Genomic DNA, 21677 nt, shown 5'->3' on the forward strand with positions numbered 1-21677 from the left:
GGGCTAATATTAAATTTGATACAAATGACTTGTAATCTAGTTTCAAGGATTGAAGTATTTAAAGGATTTATAGGATTTGAAACAAATCATCCCCCTTACAACCTGACACAAATTCTGAACACTGAGTGATATTCTATTTGCATTCCTCATACTTTATTCATTTGTTGGGCCTGCACAGTTGCTGGTAATATAAAGATAGATAAAGACTTTGCTCCTCCTCTAAGGGAGAGTGGCATGATAAGAAGCCATTATGAACCAGCTGAACAGGGCTTTGCACAAGGTACTCAGTGTCACAAAGAAGGGGCTGGCCAGTAGCTGTCAGGTGTGGGGAAAGAAAGGACAACAGCAAGTTTCCTTCCAGAAAAAATGATTAAGTTCATGCAAGATGGGGAGAAGAATATCTTAGACACAACACAATAGTGGGCTTGGGGAGCTGGTAAACTGTTCCTGAGATAGAAGTGTGGGTACTGGAAGTACCTGGTGGGGAATGAGGGTGATGAGGCTGGAGGAATTGGCTGGAGTCTGGATGCAAGAGGGTTTATGAGAACTGGGGAGCACTGCAATCAGTTTTGTGTTAGAGAAAAATCCCTTGGTTTGAGGGGATGGATTGTTAAGCAGGATGGATTTGAGAGGGTGATGGGAAGGTCGGGTGAAAGGAAGCTTCTGTGCATAAGAAAAGATGAGGAATAGACTCAGGCAAACAGTGTGGCTGGACAAGAGGTTATAGATCAAGAGCTATGCAGGAGTTAGAGTGGCAAACTCTTGTGTGTGCCCAAGTCCTGGTACTTGTTATGGCAACTTACAGTGTGGCTGTGTAGATAGATACAAATGTTAATGCCTAAGTTATTTTGTGTAGCCTGATGCTTTACACAGATAATTCAAAATAATACACTATAATGAAGGCATTAGCAATATATTAGGTCTGTTACTATTTTTAAGCTTAGTGCTTGTAAATAAAAATGTATGGGGCCTGGGTTGTAGCTCAGTGTTAGAGTGCTTACCTAACATATACAGCCAGAAGGAAAAAAAAAAAAAAAGTAAAACATTGTACTGTTGATCTCCTTAAGGAGATAAACATAAATTTTTATTTGCTATATAATACATTACTAATAAATTTTGAAAATACAAAGCAACAAATATTTATAATAATATGGAAAATAATGTGAAGTTCTGAAAATCTGACTAATGGTAAAATCTACATTTGGACCTGTAGTTGAGTATTAAAAGTCTTTGGGCCATTTCTTTTCAGGTGTGAAGAAAACCAAGACTAATCTGAACATATAATAAATAAGACTTGCCAAATATTTTAAAAGAATATTAAAAATAATCATGCTTTTTACTGAAAATTTTAACAGTTTTAGGAAGAACAAAATTGGTGTCATTAGTACATAAAATACAAACTATGTTAAGAATATTATCTCATAAGTATCTCATGCTTATAAAATTTTCTTTTTTGGTGTTTTTATAATGTATATGATATATTAATATGGTAATACATGTATATAATTAATAAAAATATGCACAATACAGTTAAATAAAAAGTAAGTAAAAAGAGTGGAAGTTTAGAATCATTTTACTGTTGGCATGAGCCATCAAGAGTTTGGAGACCCTGGTTTAGACAATAAAGATCAAAGTCCTTTTAGTGACCCTTAAGGTCAAGTCACATGGGGCTTCTCTTTAGTATGCAAAGCCTCCAACCTCATGTAGACTCTGCATATCTTTTGCCTTCTGCTTCAAGTGCCCCTCTTCTTGTCCACTTGGACAACATAATTCTGAAGTCACCTTCTTTCTGAAGTCTTCCATATCTCTTAGATAAATTTGCTTCCTCCCCATGGTGCCTTGTACCATTTATGTCCTTTATGATTGTTACATAGTCATTTATTTTTACTTCGATCTCCCCATTTAGATAGTAAGCTACTTGAGAACTGTGTTCCCAGCTTCCCGTTTTTGAATCCATAACATTTAAAGCTAACACCAAAAGCAAATATTTACTGTGTTGATTTATATTTAGTTACAGAGCACATTCTTGAGATATTTTCACTAAAATAAGCTGAAGAACATCACCATGAGTTGGCTCCACATCAAATTTTCCCCTGACAATCAAGATATTTCATTTTAAAAATATAATGTCTTATTTCTCTCGTTTTTGATAAAGCACTCTGAAACCAAAGCAAAGGCAATCGAAAAGGTTGATGATCTTCTTGAACTGTACATGGGAATTCGAGATATTGATTTAGGTAAGAATATGCTTTTTAAAGATAAAACTTGATAAGAAACTGTATTTCAAACTGCATAGTCACCAGAAACACACAGCTAGGAACGGTGCACACCCTTCTCTTGGCATGGCAGCACCTCCAGCTTTCTGTGCCTGGTTTGCTTGGCAGCTCCATTTTCTGCAGGCTTGTTCCCATCCTTGGCAGCATCAGCTTTTCCTTTTTTCCATCTGGGCATCTTCTCTCCTTTCTTTGCAGAGCATTTTTAGACTTGGGCTCTGGCTTTGGAGGAGCAGGTTTAACAGACAACTTTGTGGATCTTTTCTGGTTTGCCCATTACCTTGGCTTTATCTCTCTCTCTCTTTTTTTTATTGATTGTTCACAACATTACAAAGCTCTTGACATATCATATTTAATACATTAGATTGAAGTGGGTTATGAACTCCCAATTTTTACCTTAAATGCAGATTGCAGAATCACGTCGGTTACACATCCACAATTTTACATAATGCCCTATTAGTAACTGTTGTATTCTGCTACCTTTCCTATCCCCTACTATCCCCCTTGGCTTTATCTCTCCATCCCTTCAGCCTTTCTCTTGGGAAAGGTGGCAACAGCGATGGGACTTTGGTGCTGGACCCGGGAATACAGCAGCTGTGGCTTTGCTCAGTCTGAGGATCTTACTCACTGCTTCTCTCTGCTCTAAGAATATGCTATCTTTAGAAGTCTCCTATCTTCTAATTTGATGAAATCTAGTGCTTATTTATATATCCAATTGTGCCTTTCAAGATTAAAAAGTATTTGTAGAATCATGAAAAGAATAATGAGTATAAAGATAAGTCAACTTTTGAAAATTTTAGGTCTCTTTTTTTTTTTTTTGGTGTGTGTTTTTAGGGATTAAACCCAATGATGCTCTGTCACTGAGCTATATCTCCATACCAGCCCCTTAAAAACGTTTTTTTTTTTTAAAAATAAACTTGTGATTGCCCTGCCTCTGGTAATTCTTAACCTATATGTTGTGAATGATATCTCCTTTTATTTTATGAATTTAAAAATATTTATGAAAATAATTTTGTAAATGATTCAAATAAATGGTTTTATTAGCTGATTTTTCCATATTTACATTGATACAATTGTGTATTATGATATTAAAATTGTATACAGTTTAATGAGGTTCCTGACACCCTCTGAACAATGAATCAGAAGTAAGGAGAAGGGGTTGGGGATGTGGCTCAATGGCAGAGCACTTGCCTGGCATATGTGAGGCAACATTAAAAAACAAAAAGGAGAAGATAGACACTTGACACATGACTGATAAGCATTTGAGCAGTTGGATTTCTGTGTGTTTATTAGGTCATTATTAAGGTCATGATTTGTCAGTTAAAATCCTATCAGTTGCAAATAACTACAAACAAAAATGAAGCAAAACCAAACCAAACAAAACCCCTAACTCTGTCTTGAGGAACAAAAGGGAGAAGTTTTAGATTCTTATAACTGAAAAGTTCAGAGATAGCTCTTATCTTCAAGAATGGCTAGACCCAGAGTTATAATGCTGTCAACAGAATATGGTTTTTTTGGTGCTGGGGTTGTGGCTCAGCGGTAGAGCACTTGCCTAGCACGTGTGGGGCCCTGGGTTTGATCCTCAGCACCACATATAAAGAAAATAAAGGTATCGTATCCAGCTACAACTAAAAAATAAATATTAAAAAAAGAACATGTTTTTTTCTAATGGCAATTCTGGCTTCATTCCATGTCCCTTTGGTATCCCCTGGCAGCTTTAGGCTGTACCTCATGAAACTAAAATGATTGCAACAGCTCCACTCTCTCTATCCTCTTAGCATCAAGCACAATGGGAAAGATGGAGGGGCAAGTCATTGGAACAAAATGCCTAAGATTGTCTTGGGTTGGGTTGGCAGTCTCTCGGGGATGGTTAGTTCTGGGCCAAATGTTCTATCTCTGGAGCTGAGAGTATCCTGAAATACTAGGATCAAGATTGAGAAAGGCCTGGTTCTTTCCTTGTGGGAAGGTGGTTGCAGGGTACAGTTTGTGCCTGCATGCACTGATGCGTGTGTGTGCATTTGAATCAGGTACTGAATACATTTTCTAAAGTCAAGGACTTTCCTATTTTGTTTACCTGCTACCAGGTAGAGAATTTGAAGTTCAATCATCCTTCTCTATTCAATTTCCACTTATTTTACATTTTTCTTATAGAATTGTCAAAAGGCAAAATGAAAACAAATGTACTTTAAAGTCTTAATTGGTTTTTATTTGCAGTTCTAGAATTGAAAATTGGGTAGCATCTTATTTTATAAAATAGAAGAAAGAATATTTTAATGAGCTGAACAGAGGAGACTGGCTTAATAGACAGAAAGGGCTGAAGAAAGCAAAACAACAAATACAATTGGTCATTCCAAGTTTACTTGCCTTATAAAGGCGACATCAGGGGACTTCCTTGTCATACCAGCAAAAACTGGCTTGTTTTAGGATTTGGCTATTATTTCTCACCCTGATATCTTGGAAGATGAGATGAATAATTTAGTTTTGGCTTGTTGGTGTGGAACTTCAGCACAAGTGACCCTGTTTTGGTTTCATCTGTTGGGCCTACTGCAAAGAACTCAGTCCAAACCAAGGACCATTTCATTTACAGAATTTATACTCATTTTTTCTTGCCTGTCCAAACTTTAAAAATTTCTATAGTAGGATGTATAAATGAAGTTTGTAACTGAAAAACACTCGTGCTCTGTTTCTTGATCCTTGAAGAAAAATACAAAACTCACAATTCTAGAAGTTCACACAGGGCACTAAACATCCCTCCCAAATTCCTTGTAAATAAATTAATAATCTCTTTGGTAAATAAATTAGAAATCTCTTTGTAAGGTTGATTAATCATCTGTAGCAAATTCCTCCAGTTGCCATGAAGCATTATCATTATAATGATTAGCTATAAGTGATCAGTCACTTAGGAAGGAAAAGTATTAGGAAAGTAATTATTTGAAGAATGTTTTAAATTAGGGCTTTCTACTATTCAGATATTATTAGCATGAAATATAAATCACAAATGTGAGACTTATTTAACAGACTAATGAATATATTTACTTCTATGTATTCCTAGTATTTCTTGACTTTCAGAAATGTTATTTCTTAATGCAAATTACATTGATATCACATTATTCTGGAATTATGTAAGTTTAAAAAATAAAAAAATAGCATAATAATAAAGTGATTGAAAACAATGTCCTTAAAAAGAAAAAGGAATTAGGGTATATTTATTATTTGAAAATAGAAATGAATTCAAATGAATTTTTGTAGGAAGTTAACTCTGTGTGTGTGTGTGTGTGTCTGCATTTGAAGATGAATATACTTTATTTGGTTGTAAAGTTAAGTTGTGAACTGTGATTTTTTAATCAACCAGTTGCAACAACAACAAAAAAAGGTCCTAGAAGATTTTGAGTCTATAAGGATTTATCTAAATTGACCTAACTTAATGGGAATTGTATCATAAAGTTTTTTTTCCCCTCTTCCTCTTCTTTTTCCTCCTCCTCCTTCTTTTCCTTCTTCTTCTTCTTTTGATATTGGGGATTGAAGCCAGGGCTTTGCCCATGCTAGGAAAGCACTCTACCACTGAGTGCCTCCTCCAGCTTCAGATTCCACTCTTTAAATGGTTGAATTATATGATGTGTGAATTATATCTCAGTAAAGCTTGTTTTTTAAAAAAGAGCAAAAAAGAATATATTCTATATTGGCTATGTTTTTGGTGTTTGACTCATGTGAATTGTTTTAAATGGGTTGATATTTATGAAAAGTCTTAAGGAGTATAAATGTTGAAGACCTTCCATGGAATGAGATACAGTTACAGATTTTATGGTCAAGTTAACAGTGATGACTAATCTTTATCTAAGTACTGCTTTTTGCCTTTTGTAGGTTTGAATGCTGAGATTCAGAGAAGTTCTGCAACTTGCCCTAAATAAACTAACAAGTTAGAACTAAGATTTAATTCTAGGACTTTGCCACTAAGATTTTAAGCCATGGAGTAATTTAAAAATATCTAATAATTATGTTTAAATATTTAAAAACTTAATGGAAACTATATTGGCCTATGTCATCAAACTATATTTGTCTTTAATAGTAAAATGAAAGTTCAGGGGTGATGATGATATAAGATATTTTCAGAATGGCCATGAGAGGTCAGCACTTAGCTGCTATGTGTGGTATAAAAACTACTTTCAGTGGAATTTTTTTTTTTTGCCAGACTGTATTCAAGTATTATACTACGATATATTGCAGATCTATTTCAGTTAACAGATAAAAATCATTTCAGTACTATCTTATGTTAATGTATTATATAAGCTATACAGTGTATTAGTATATAAGATAAAACTTTTTCATTGTGCTGAAGTTTTTTTTTTTGTCTCTCTCTCTCTCTCTCTCTCTCTCTCTCTCTCTCTCTCTCTCTCTCTCTCTCTCTCTCTCTGTCTTTTGGTACTGGGGATTGAACCCAGGGACACTTAATCACTAAGTCACATCCCAAGCCTTTTAAAAATTTTTAATTTTGAGACAGGGTCTCTCACTAAGTTGCTTAGGGCCTTGTTAAGTTGCTGAGGCTGGCCTTAAACTTACAATTCTCCTGCCTCAGCCTTCTGAGTTGCTGAAATTATAGGCATGTGCCACCATGCCCAGCTGGCTTTTCTCTTAAAGCAGAGATATAATCTTTTATCAAAAAGGATAAAATTATAACATTCATTTCTCCTATAAGGATGCTTAAACATTATGTTTATGTATTAGCAAAAATTTATAGCATGTTCAAGTGCAGTTTTCAAGAGATCTATGGGGCATTACAGTATTTATTTCTAGCACAATTATGAAGCTGCCTAATTAGTATTTTTTTTTACCACTTCTATAGTACCTCTCCCAAAGTACTTTTTGTGTTGAGAGGCACAAAAGTAGAGAATTCACAGGGAGTATGAATTCTGATTTCATTATTTTGAAGCTTTAGCCTTTGGGCAAATTATTAAGCTTTGATTTTCATATCTGTAAAAGGGGCACAATAAAAACAACCTCATAGGATTGCTAAGGCATAAAATCAAATAATGTATATAAAGTTCCTGTTACATCATAAATAACATATGTAACTATTATCATTCTCAGCAATTATCACTAATAATTATTAGTAGCAATAACAATAGAGGAGTGGAATTAGAAAATACAGGACTGCATATCTGGAGGTATGAGTACCTGTGGGACTGCATTGGATGTGGGGGTTTTACTCCATTTTTCTTCTATGTCAGAGTGAGTGCATGAGTGAGACTATACATTTTGACTGCAAAGATGTAGTATGGGCATCTTGAAGCAGTATTTTTTCTAATTTTATAATTAGGAAACAAAAGCCGAGATTCTGTAAGTTAGAGCAGGCCAGGTCCACAGCACATTCCTGAGCTCAGTGCACTAGACAATACTGCTGAGTTCCTGGAGGTATAAAAAACAATGTACTATATGTGCCAAGGGTTTTTCCCTCTTTACAGTTGTGTGTGTGTGTGTGTGTATGTGTGTGTGTGTGTATGTGTGTGTGTGTATTAATGGAGGGAGGGAAATAGATAGATAGATTGATTGATTGATTGATTTTGATTGATTCCAAGCCCATCAGTAAATGCCTACATTGATTATTCCAACACTTAAAATCATCATCTATTCTATTGTTTCTGCTTCTGAATAGTCTATACATTTTCTTATATCTTTTATCTGTGTGCATCTTATTTCTTTTTCAACTAGATTTCTTCTTCCATATATTTTACTCATAAGTGTTTAGGCAATTGACTCAGTAAATGCTATTTGATGGACCTATAAGAAATAGTTAAAAGGTAGATTAAGCAAAATTCCGAACTTGAGTCTTACTTCAGTTATTCTTACCATTTATGTTTTGGCTGCTCTTCTTTCACATCCTAGCTATGGGTCCAGAGTTTTGGACTTCACTTCCTCTAAACATGCTAGCTGTGCCAACTTTCACAATATTTAAAAAAATATTTATTTTTTAGTTTTTAGGTGGACGTAATATCTTTATTTTACTTTTATGTGGTGCTGAGGATTGAACCCAGTGCTTCATGCCTCATGCTAGGAGAACACTCTACCATTGAGCCACAACCCCAGCCCCCAATATGCACAATATTTAAGTTTAATTACAAAACCTCCTTTGTCTCTACTCATCCACCAGTATTTGCTACATATAAAACACTGAACTAGTTCCTGTGGGCATGAAAGACTGAGTAAGCTAATCAAGGTCCACTGGAAATTTATTCCTTAGTAGGATAGAAAACAGTAAATAAAAATAAGATCAGTGTAGATTTTAAGACTTGAGCAATGTTGAATATGCACTATAAGATCTTTTATTAATGTTATTTTTAGTGCATTTCAACTATACAAAATAATGGGTTTCATTGTGGCATATTCATACATGCATATAATATCTACTAATTCAGTATTTTCTCTTACCCTTTCCATTTCCCTCCCTAGTTCCTTTACTCTTTTCTAACAATGTCCTTTCTACTTTCACAGTCAACATACCTATCCCTATATTCCACATATGAGGGAAGACCTGCAATACTGCCTTTCTGAGTCTGGCTTATTTCACTTAACATTATAATCTCCAATTTCATCTATTTTTCTGCCAATGGTATGATTTCATTCTTCTTTATGGATGATTAATATTCCACTGTGAATGTATACACCAATTTTCTTTATTTATTCATCCACTGACATCTAGGCATCTAGGCTGTTTCTATAATTTTATTGTTATGAATTTGTGCTGTAAGATGTTATTACTTCATTATTGCTTGGGGATCAGTACCACCTGGGAGTTGTTGAAAGGGAAAAATCTCAGGCATAACTGCAGAACTATTGAAGAAGAATCTGTATTTTATTAAGATTGTAGTTAGATTGTTTGCACCTTTAGTATGAAAAATGCCTACAGAAGGGTTTAGAGAATTCATGTATGACTTCTATTTGTGGACAAAGAGTTTCATCGAGGAGAGAGCCTTTAAGGAGAGAAAGGATTTTGATGGTGGAGCTGGTGACTAGGAGATATCCCAGGCAAAGACAGAAGGATTAAAAATAGCATTTTGAGTAATCATATTTTTGAGGGTATAGCATTAGTGTAGAGGAGTAGGGTAATTTGGGAGCCAGAGATGCTTCAGATCAGAATGACAAACTAGGGTTTAGAGTTTTGAAGAAGTTGGTGACACAAGGAATATTTTTATGTATGGGGATGAGAAAGACAAGAGGTGGAACAGAGCTTCCTTGTCTTTTTGTTCTATTATCTATAGAATCAGAGCTGTGCTTTAGGAAGAAGAGTCTAATGCGCCCATGTGGAATAGGCTGATGACAAGACTTAGAGATGAAGTAAATGTGGCATGGTGGCAGTGGGAATGAAATGGAAAGAATCAGAGCAATTACAAAGGTAGAACAAAGGAGAGGCAGTATTGGTTCATAGGCTGAAGGACTGGGAGAAGAGGAGGATAACTGGAGAGAGCTTACCACACTGAGGACAGTGGTGGAAACAGGAGAAAGGGTAGCAGTTTCCGAGGGGTAGATGATGTTTGGTTTCTGGATCTGCTGCTTGAGATGCTAATGGCACACGTAGGAAGGATTGCCCATCACTTATTCAGACATGGGAGGGTGGGGCTCATGAGAAGTTGGGGGTGGAAGCAAAGGTCTGGGGCTTCTTTGCATAAGGTCTTGTTTACATAGGGATTGCAGATCAGTTCTCCAAGGCAGGACATCTAAGGAGGAGAGAGACGCAGATGGAACCTCCAGGATTGTGGGGAATATGGATGGAGTACACTTTTCTGGACATTTGGTTTCTTTTTTGAGGGAGCTTTTTTCTTTTCTTGAACATAGTACCATGACTTCCTGTTGAAAGAGATAAAGCACCGGTTATAGATATTAGGGATTCCTTAATGGTTTAGAAAATAATTTCCCAAGTACAGCTACTTAGTACTCATGAGAAATTTTTTTTCCTCTCCTATTTGAATTTCTGTACTGTGTTTTAAAAAGTTTTTATTCATTGTCTGCATAGAGGTTTCTCCCAATAGTCTACTATTGTAGTTTTAAAACATAAAGCATAGTTGAAAGATGTTTTAGTGAATTCTTCTCCATTTGTCATCTAGATTCTGCCATTAATATTTTACTATAGGGGATAAAGCTCAGTGATAGAGTGTTGGTCCAGTGTGTGTGATGCTATGGGTTTGATCCTCAGTATCAGTGGAAAATTTTCTTTTACTAAAAGGCTTGGAGTGTAGTTCAGTGGTAGAGTACTTGCCTAGCATGCACAAGGTTCTGGGTTCCACCCCTAATAGTGCATACACACACAATTGTTTTTTGTGTGTTTTTGTTTTGATGGTGCTGGGGATTGAACCCAGGGCCTTGTGCATGCAAGGCAAGCACTTTACCAATGAGCTGTATCCCCTGTTCTCACATTTTTTTTTTACTATAATTAGTTTATTATTTCTTTTAAAAAATATTTATTTACTTATTTATTTTAGTTATAGTTGGACACAATACCTTTATTTTATTTATTTTATGTGGTGCTGAGGATCCAACCCAGGGCCTCACATGTGCTAGGCATATGTTGTACCACTGAGCCACATTCCCAGCCCCTAGTTTATTATTTCTACTTATCTATTCCATGTATAGATTTTTGTAAAAATGTAGTTGTGATTATATGTAAAATGTATATAACTGCTTTTTTCAGTAAATACTAAGAGACAATATTTCCCCAAGGTATTACAAATTGTTCATAAATATTAAAATTATTTCAAAATATTTCATCAAATATTTCACCCATACATTTCATTGAAGTAGAGATTACTTATTACTTCTACATTTTAGATTTATTTGATACTTAATTATAACTTTATGCTAAATTATTTTCTATTTTTAAGATTTTTCTTATTTTATATCTTTTTTTTTGTTGTTGTTACTGGGGGTTGGACTCAGGGCTTTCTGCATGCTATATGCATACTGCCTCTGAGCTTCAAATCCAATCCAACCCAAGATTTTATTTTTAAAGTATAGATTCCCAAGGATGGAAATGTTATGTAGATTAATGGATATGACATTTTTGAGGATTTTGTCACATGTTTCCAAATTGTTTTTCAATATTCAAATTTATAAAGTCAAACCAGTATTTTGGAATATTGGTTTTAATACATCCTGCCCAATCTTGCCATATGCTTTAAAAATAGGAAAAGTTTTAATAAACTTGGGAGCTTTAGAAGAGTCTGAGTAACTTGGCCGGATCTGTGGCTGGAGCAGTTCACTATAGCTGAGGACCTCCCTCCTTTTTGAAGTACTTCTGGTTAATGATCAAAGAGTCATGGTTGAGAGGTGAAGGAGGGTGACCACAATTAAGAGAAAAGATTCAATTCCTCTTCTTTATTACTGTTTTTCCCCCTTTAATTGAAACTATCCCAAACTTACGAAGAGTTACAAGTGAAGTGCAAAGACATTTTTGTCTTGAACCATTTGAGAGTAAGTTACCTTACTGATATCCCATTGTCCCCCAATAAGTTTTGTGTATTTCCTATAACAAAGGTGTTCCCCTATTGAACCAAAATGTAATCAACCAAATAATGATGAGACATTATTGCCATCCAATATTTATTCCTATTCATCTTTCATCAAGTTCTTTAATAGGTATGATAGCAAAAGAGTGTGTTAAAAAATCATATGTTGTGTTTACATACTATGCTGTGTCAACTTAAATGGTTATCCCTTATTTATTTGATTGCTATGACCTTGATGCTTTGGAGGGTAAAAGCAAGTTTTTTTTTTTTTTTTAGAATGTTTCTCCATTTTGTTTTGTCCAATATTTTTTCCCCATAATTACATTCAGGCTGCACTTCTTTGGCAGGAGTACCACAAATGTGATGTTGTATTCTTTTTGTTCCATCTTAGATAGTTAATGACTATTAGGAGGTGGGGAAGGTTTTCTTTCAGAATATCTTGTTCTGCACATAGGAATGCTGGAGGTTCCCAAACAATTAGCTTCAAGGTAGGAGAGAGGTCGGTGGGTGACAGCTGCCAACCTGGTGCAGTGGACAGATTGTTGAAAAAAATGTCTTTGCTACCTTGAGAAGTGAACATGAGTATCCTCATGTTTTAATTTGCCTAGGAATATATGATATGTATGCATGCTATATTTGGAAAGCACTTCCTGGGGTCATTTTTCTCAGTCCTATGATGCTATCTCATTTATCCTTAATTATCTTTGACAGCCACCACAATGTTTGAAGCTGGAAAGGACAAAAATAATCCAGATGAATTTGCCACGGCACTTGATGAAACTCTTGGAGACTTTGCATTCCCAGATGAATTTGTCTTTGATGTTTGGGGAGCCATTGGTGATGCTAAACAAGGAGGATTTTGATATGGATGATCTATCTCTGAAGAAATGAACTATTGTTCTTAAAAAATCTGTATAAGAATTATTTTAGACACCTTCATGAACTCTGGTTTAGTTTTGTGTGTGTGGAATCAAGTCTGAAATATAATTGGTAATTTTGATTTCTGAATACTCTTTATTGTAATTGTTTTTATAGTTTGTATAAGTTACTTGATATGACTGATTTTAATATTCATTTGGAAGCTTTTAAAAGAAAGATTTGAGGAGTATTTTTACATAAACATTTTTTTTCTCCCCATTAATATCATGTTTAGTTTTCTGCATTAAGAACTTGATTGCAACAGCTTTGTAGATTTTGTTTTGCATTCTTAATGTAATGATAATTAGGATAGGCGTATAATTACCTCATTTTATTATGCTGGTTTGAATAGAATATTTTCTGAAAATGAAATGTGAATTATGCCTACCATAGGTCTAGAAGCATTGTTTTTTGCTCACTGAGTAAGTGAAGGAAGATTCCTTTGGTCTGCTGTTTTCTATGACATACTTTCTCTCTTTGTGAAACAAAGATTCATTTTCTTTTTTGCTTTTTTGTAGTTGCTCTTAAAACTTGTAGTTGAGTCTGTTGTGTGTATACATTTGCATGGGTGGAAGACGCAGGGAGGGTAGAATCACTTGTATTTGATTTTTTTTTGCAGTTCTTAGAATATTATTTCTTTTTTTCCACCTATAACTACTTTTATGTTACTCTTTATGAGCACTCCAGGGAAGGTTTTATATTCTATGTAGCACTTTCCCTTTGAAAGGTATTTACTCGGAAAATCACTATGTTTGAGAATATTTTTATTTGGGAGGGGTTAGGCAGCAATCCTTTTCAGCCTCCTAAACTTTAGAGGAGATATTATCTGAAATAGGTTTCCTCCTAGGAGAAATAAAGGAGAAAGGGGAACTAGGGAATGTATTAGCCTATTATTTTGGAGTTCTTACACACTCCCTCTAATCCTTACATTATTGAGGAAATTGAGGGTAAATGACAGTTTTGTCCCTCTTTTTTGGCATTTATTGATGTAAGGGAAATGAAAATGAGTGGTTTCAACATGGATCATTTAATAAGGCAGAGTATGGTGTGACCAAGTGTGCTTCTAAAGTGTTCAATGAGAACTGCTGTGCACTGTCCCAGGAATCAGAAGTAATCCCTTGTGAGGGAGGCATTCTAGGAAATCAGGAGTAGAGCTCTTTTCATGCTGGGTTTTTGCTTAGATAACTCTGTTGTCCTCTGGTAAAAAGGTTTCTTTTGCTGCCATCTACTCCCCTGTCATGTGATGTTAATGCTGTGAAGCTAATATTAATCTGAAATGGGCACAGAGCTGTTTTAGCTATTATTATGTAACCAAAGTACCTTAAAGAATATGGATTGTTTTATTGTTTTTGCCTGGTATTTTAAGATAGGAAGATAGGATCCAGCTCAGTCTGTAATCTGTCAGTACTCATTTAATGGGTTTCTTTTGGAGGTTCCCAAAATACCTATTATTGTCTTTTTTTTTTTTAATAACAGGGATTGAACTCAGGGGCACTTGACCACTGAGCCACATCCCCAGCCCTGTTTTGTATTTTATTTAGAGACAGGGTCTCACTGAGTTGCTTTGTGCCTTGCTTTTGCTGAGGCTCGAAATCCTCTTGCCTCAGCCTCCCAAGCTGCTGGGATTATAGACATGTGCCACTGCACCTGGCACTATTATGTCTTAATACCACTTATCTTATACAAAAAAGCTGATATTTTTAGGAATAGGAAAGTTGTTATATGATTTAGGAGACCCATAGAAACATTTTAAACAACAAAAGTATAATTTTTTGGGCTGAGAATATAGCTCAGTTGGTAAAGAGTGCTTGCCTCACATGCACAAGGCCCTGGGTTCAATCCCCAGCATATTCCCACCCCCTCCAACAAATTTCTTGGAATTATATGTTAGATTTGAAATGATTAATTGTTTTTTCATTATTTTTCAAAAGTTTTTTTTTTTTTTTTTTTTTTGAGAAAGGTCTTGCTGCATTGTGCAAGCTGATCTTGCACTTGTGGTTTCCAAGCAATCCTACTGTCTCTGAATAGCTGAGACTTACAGGCACATGGCACCATGCTCGACTGATTTATTGTTTATTATTGATGGATGCCAGTTTCTCCTTTTCTGGGCATGCATGAAGACTGAAACTTGACGCTGTGGTTTATGGGATGTATTCTTAGCAATGATCTTTCTAGAACTTTGATGTAAGGTACATCCATGTACAGCTTGATTATTCTTGTCCCTGTTCAAAGGGATATTGTTCTTTTTGAGGACTTCAGCTGGGCTCAAGTGCTTTGTATACTAATGGGTTTTTCCTTGAAATGTTCTTAACTCTAACATCTATTGATAACAAGGTCATCTTTTATGTCATTTTGTTCCCATACCTGAAAATACATCTATTTGTGAACTTTATGCCTTTTTGCAATTCACTGTGCAGAAAAAGGAGTAGACTATTTTTAGTGCAGTCACATAATTGTGGGCTACTCTGCTGCTGGTACTACAATGGGGCAAATCATTGTTTTGAAACATTCATTTAATTAGTGCCACTAGACATTTTCAGGACTCTCATTTTTTCTGCAGATTTTTTTTCCCCAATGAAGGATGGTTATTTTATTTGTTCATGATTTCCTCTCATTGCAAGACAGCATCTTCTCTTAGTGGTCATTAAGAGAACACAATGTGTTTTCTTTGATTGTGGCAGAAAATATGGATGATGATTGAACCGGGCCTTGAACATAGCTGGGTCCTGATCAGATGTACACATTATGATGATTACAAATAGATATATTTTGAGCTTCTGTGATGTTTCAAAACGTAATTATATAATTTCATGACGTGAAACTTTACGAATTCAATTATAAAAGCAATAATCCGTTAGCTTCTGGAGCTGCTATATCCAATAATATAATGTGACTGAAAATGAAAAAGAGATAACAGTCTTCCCAAATGATGTACAATTTACAACGTTCCCTCTCTAATTTGAGCAAATAAACATTTTTTTTTCAAGGAAAGTAGACTTCATGAGCCCATGTTATTGCTCATCTTCCTGGTCTCCTGTGGTTATCCTTGCCTATCCAGAATTAACATATTTGCTAAATGAATTTCATCTGCAAAATAGAGTTTGCAACATAATGGCCCTTCTAAATAGAGCATAGTTGTCCACCAAAGATGTAAGAGATTAATTATATAATGGCTTTTTCACTCTCTGATGCATCTAAAAATAGATACCAAATAGAGTAGAGTATTGCTATTACTCTGGTGGAGGTACTAGGTTAGAAGGCAGGTTAAGTGTTTTACCAAAGCTATTAGTGAGTAAAGAGAGAGGTGATGATATTCGACTTACAGTCCCAAGTACTAGTGCCCTGTTTAAAATACACATTTATTTTCTTGAAAAAGATTAAAGGAGATAACCAAGTAGTTACAAGTCCTTAAATATATCATGATTATAAAATGTTTCTTAATTTGTGAACTATATAAAGTGGTATAGCCTGTATTATTAAGTGAAAACTTAGTTTTAAGAAATGATTCCTGGTTATTATCTGCTAGGAGGGTGGAAGGTAAATATGACATTCTTATTTCAATCAGAGATAGTAAGTCTCTATAAGACTTAGGTATAGCTATAAATATTTTTGAAGCAGTAACAAAAAAAGAAGAAATTTGTTGGTTTGATTTAACATTTAATATTTTGAACCATTTGTGCCATACAAAAATATAGGTAAAATATTCTATTTTTTTTTTAAAAAAGGGCTTTCTCATTTGTAAAAATCATAACATGTACTTAATGTTTTTGAGATTGGATTTTGGGGATCTACTAATCAATTGTGAATTTTATTTTGATACCGTTCTAGGATATATTGTTTATTATATTTCTACTTATAGATGTGAAATTTAGTTGTGCGTTGATCAAAAAATAAATTATTTGTTTTATGTAATTTTGTAATATTTCTTATATTTAAAATATGTTTCCTTAAAAACCTTTTTATGAAACAAAGGATGAATATTTTTGTCATTGAAAAGATTTGGAGTTTTTCAAAAGGTCAAGGGTTGTATGTTTTCTCTCATGTGGAAGGTAGAGAGGAAAAAAGAAAAGAAAGATGGGGGATGAATCTCATGAAAATTTGATGAAGATAAGAGGAAGGGGACCAGGGTGAGGGAGGAGAAGGGGGAAAGGGGAAATACTAAGAAATGACAATGACCAAATTATATTGTTATATTTTGTGTATGTATGAATAGGTAACAACAAATTCTACCATTATGTTCAATTAAAATGTACCAATAAAAATGTGGGAAAAAAAGCAAAAAGAAAAAGAAAGGTTTGAGATTTTAATAATTTTAGAGTTTTTAATATTGCTCTTATAAATGACAGGACTCACGCTGTGACTGTTCAGCCTATTATGTTTTTAACATACCTTGGTATATCTTTTTCCTAACATATTTTATGTCAGGTATAATCTCTAAGGTCTCTAACTTTAAAATCCCCAAATTGTTTGCTTGGATTCAGGGAAAATAAGTACTGCTATAATATAATAGTAGCAAGTGGTTTCAGTTATAAGATGAAAGCTTCTCTGAGTGATGCTTTCTCCTTTATTCCTCCATTGAACAAATTTCATGGCAGAAGATTCTGAACAATTGTGTGAGTCAATAAGTGGAACTATCAGTGCATAGCTCTTAGGTTACATCTTTTGGATTTATTATCTCCCTGGTACATTCTGAAGACCTTATAAAAGCTATTAGAAATCCACACAAATACTACATTAATTCCAAAGGTTGGGTAAATCAGACCCAGGAATCTGCATTTGGAAACATCCTCCAAGTGATTCTAATGGAGGTGAATCATGGATCTTTACTTGGAGGTCTTTGAAGGTTCTGGCCTATCTCTAGAGAAAGGATATGATTTTGAGAGCTCATGCTCTATCAAGGTAAGCAGAGACATAGAAATTATTTCTAATACAAACAGGTAAGTGCTATATGGGCATAAGATTATGTGGAAGAAAGCTGTATGTGACAGCAGGATTTTTTTTAAAATTTTACAAAGTAGCTGACTTTTTAAATTTTTAAAAATTTTTATTAGTTGTTGATGAATTTTTATTTTATTTTATTTGTATGTGGTGCTGAGAATTGAACCCAGTATGTCACACATGCTAGGCAAGCACTCTACCACTGAGCCACAACCCCAGTCCCAAGTAGCTGATTTTTATAATATAATTTGTTTGCTAGAAGAATTTTTTTACCTTAGTTGAATAGACTTCTTGATTGACACTATGGATTAACCCATGAGATTGATTTTGTCTCAGTTTACATATAGTATTTAATGCTTACTGATGATACAAATAAACATTGGTTTATATTTACCCTTGTTAGTATTTTATCCTTTTCTAGTTTTGCAGGTGATAATCCTCTGAAACAATCAATGGTTTCCAAAGAACATTTTTGCTTTTAGTAGAATGGAATTCACATGCATGATAAGATTGGCCTCTCTAATGACAGTAATATCAGTGGGTCTAAGCTTGAGAAAGTGGTACATGAATTCTCCTTGTATAGATTTTTTTCTTAGTCTTCTTTCATGAAGTGGGTAAATATTGGACATGTGTTATTCTTTATTATCTTATGTGTCATTTAAAAATATGTGGGAAACAATGTTTCTGATTTTTAAAAATTATAGACCCAATGAAAAATTAAAATCACAAGATATTTTGCAAGATGTGAAACAAGCAACAAAAAAATTATAGACCCAATGAATACATTTAACTTTGGAAGAATGGTTTTCTTAAAAGTTAGAATTTCTGTGCCCATGGAGGTCAGATAACCTATCATAAACATAAGTTGTTTTAATTTTATTTTATAACTTTTCAGAGAAAACTGAACAAATATAAAAATGAAATAAACCGAAGACTCACTCTCTTTCCCATAAAACAAGACACTATCTCTTCTGCAGTGGCACCAAAGGACAATGAGGGAATAAAATCCTCAATGTTTAAGGAATGGTGAGAGAAACTTGTGATATTTTAGCTTTGGTTGAAGGATGAGGGGAACATGGCAGTCATCTTCCTCTCCTTCCTCTATTTTACCATTTCTATTAAATGCATCTTCAACTTACATGTTACTTGCTGATTCTCTCTTCTCTATTCAACCTTCATCCATGGGAATTCCTATCTCTCTCTCTCTCTCTCCCTTTTTCTCTGTCTCTCTCTCTCTCTTGTAGATGGACACAATAGTACTTTATTTATTTACTTATTTTTATGTTGTGCAGAGGGTCAAACCCTGTGCCTCACACATACCAGGCAAGTGCTCTACCAATGAGCCAAAAACCCAGCCCCTTTACCTTCTTTTCTTAGGTGACTCATCTGTTCTTGTGCCTTTTAATATTTTAATATTAATAATCCCTAAATTCATGCCTCTTGTTCAGACCTCTCCTCTGAGCTCCAAACTCAGATATTTGTCTCCTAATACCTCCACTTGGTGTCCTGAAACTTTACCCTCCTATTCAGGATGAAGCTTTAGTTTTTTTCTTGAGAGTCTTGTTTTCTAGACTGGAGATGTAGCTTAGTGGTCCAGCACTTGCTTACTATATGTGAGACCCTGGGTTGGAGTCCCCATCGTTGCCCAAAACAAACACCTCCTCTACCCCGGAAAAAAATCCCAAATCAACCAAACAAACAAAATCTTGTTTTCCTTACATAGGAAGTGGTATCACAATTCACCTCACTGTTCCTTCATCTACCCCACCAAATTCATCAGTTAGTCCTTTTCATTGTAATTCCCAAAATATTTCTCAGATACGTCTATTTCTTTCCAGTTTTGCTATCATCTCTTTAATCCACACCTCATTCCTCATCTGGGTTGCAGCATCAGACACTGAGTCGGCATTCTACTATTCCTGCTATCTCAGTGTAGACTTCACATAGTAATAAACATTTATGGCAAGACACGAGTGTTCAGCTTATTTAAAAAATGAAAATGTAAATGTGTCTCTTTTTTCTTCTCTGGAAGTGTTTGATGGTAAGATCTTTCTGTCTTACCATTTCTATTAAATGCATCTTCAACTTACAATATTTTATGATGGGCTTATTGGGATGTAACCCAATAAGTAAGTTGAGGAACTTCAGATACATATAAAATGTGTGTATGTGTGTGTATGTGTATGGATATGAGGAGATTTATTATAGGAATTGGCTCTTGTGGTTTGGGAGGCTGAGAAGTCCTACAATCTGTTCTGTGAATTTGGAGAACCAGGAAAGCTGATTCCATTTGAGTCTAAAGATCTGAGAATAGGCTGGAGAGGGGTGATGGTAAGTCCTGGTCTGGCTTTGCAAGTCTGAGAACCAAGAGCACCTGGCTGTCCAAGGACAGGAGAGAATGGATGTCCCAGCTCAAGTGAGAGAGGGAATTCACCCTTCCTGTGCCCGTTTGTTCTATTCAGGCCCTCAGTGGATTGGATGGTGGTCACTCACGTTGGGACATTCATTTGCTTACACAGTTCACCAATTCAAAGCTGATTTCTTCTGGAAACACCCTCCCAGACACACCTAGAAATAATATTTACCAATTATCTGCATGACCAGGTCCTTGTCATCCTTCAGCCATCAGTTTAAATGACACTTCTTGCCAAGCACAGTGGCACAAACCTGTAATCCCATTGGCTCCCAAGGCTTAGGCAGGAGGATTGCAAGTTCAAGGCCAGCCTCAACAACTAAGCAAGGCCCTAAGCAATTTAGCAAGACTATCTCAAAATAAAAAATAAAAAGGGGCTGGGGATGTGGCTAAGTGATTAAGTAATCCCTGGTACAAAAAAAAAAAAAAAGTCTACAAAAGCCTAGAAGCTTTTCTTTACCCTCTCCTTATTCTTTGTAGTCTTGATTTTTTTGTTTTGTTTTTGTTTCCATGGCAACACATAATTATTTGTAATTCTTTTTTGTCAGTATGCTTTTATCTATAGCATTCTCTACTTGAATATAGGCTTCCGAGGGATGGCATTGTTTCTGTCTTTCTCAGGATTGCATGCCCAGCACTTAGCATGGGCCTGGTACATGTTAAACACTATGTGGGTATTATTGGTGAAAAACATCTACAAATATTTGCATGCTTACTGTGTGCTCAGTTGCAGAAAATGGGTCACCCGACCTCATCTTTAGCAACCTCTTGATTTAGGTCATGATTACTCCCACCTTAAAGATGAAGAAGCAGGTCCTGAGAAATTAAATCACTTATTCTAGGGTACATATTTGGTTAGTGGAAGACAGGATTTGAACACAGTTTTGAGCTTAAGTCCTGAGCTCTCTCAGAAGCTGATTCTGTTAATATTTTACCAGAACAATGTAAAATGTACTAGTCACTCAACCGAAGAAAGTTTTGTAGGGAATGAAAGCCTGGAGAGCAAGGTTAGAGATTCAATTAACTCTTCTCCTGAGCCTGCATAAGGAACAGCTCCCTAGAGGTCAGGCCAAGAGGAAGCAGATTTACACAACCAAATAACTGATCTTAGGATAGAAACCAGTTGCTGAAGGTTTTTAGTGATTCTTTAGGTTAAAAGAAATAAAATTAGTAATAATTAAGCCTAGAATTTTTATTTAACAATGTGGTCACTGGCATAATAAATTCTTGCTGGAATGACTAAAAAGAATTTAGAAAGTACTGATTGTGGGCTGGGGATGTGGCTCAAGCGGTAGCGCGCTCGCCTGCCATTCGTGCAGCCCGGGTTCGATCCTCAGCACCACATACAAACGAAGATGTTGTGTCTGCCGAGAACTAAGGAAAAAAATAAACAAATGTTAAAATTCTCTCTCTGTCCCCGCCTCACTCTCTCTCTCTTTTTTTTTAAAAAAGAAAGTACTGATCATTTTTTCTTAATTTTTAATTGATGCATTATAATTATACATAATAGTGGGATTCATTGTGACACATTGGTACATGCACATAACATAATTTATTTGCTCAGTTTCATTCCTGGTATCTCCCCTTGCCCTCCCCATTTCCCTCCCTTTGGTCCCTTTCCTCTGCTCACCACTCACCATT

General features: G+C 35.2%; 1 protein-coding gene across 3 annotated transcripts in view; it reads left to right on the forward strand.

The window, feature by feature from the left end:
• Window positions 1–16597, forward strand: part of Gipc2 (GIPC PDZ domain containing family member 2) — a 94313-nt gene extending 77716 nt beyond the window's left edge. For 2 of the 3 annotated variants that reach the window (XM_078026544.1, XM_005330706.5), the window contains 2 exons: window positions 2156–2237; window positions 12479–16597. In XM_078026544.1, coding sequence (XP_077882670.1) covers window positions 2156–2237; window positions 12479–12630 — 234 coding nt within the window. In that variant the 3' untranslated portion in view covers window positions 12631–16597. The remainder of the gene's footprint in view (window positions 1–2155; window positions 2238–12478) is intronic. The other variant, XM_040288909.2, reaches the window with a different exon arrangement.
• The last annotated feature ends 5080 nt before the right edge of the window (window positions 16598–21677 follow it).

The sequence above is a fragment of the Ictidomys tridecemlineatus genome, chromosome 11 (assembly GCF_052094955.1).
Source record: "Ictidomys tridecemlineatus isolate mIctTri1 chromosome 11, mIctTri1.hap1, whole genome shotgun sequence".
Taxonomy (NCBI): Eukaryota; Metazoa; Chordata; class Mammalia; order Rodentia; family Sciuridae; genus Ictidomys; species Ictidomys tridecemlineatus.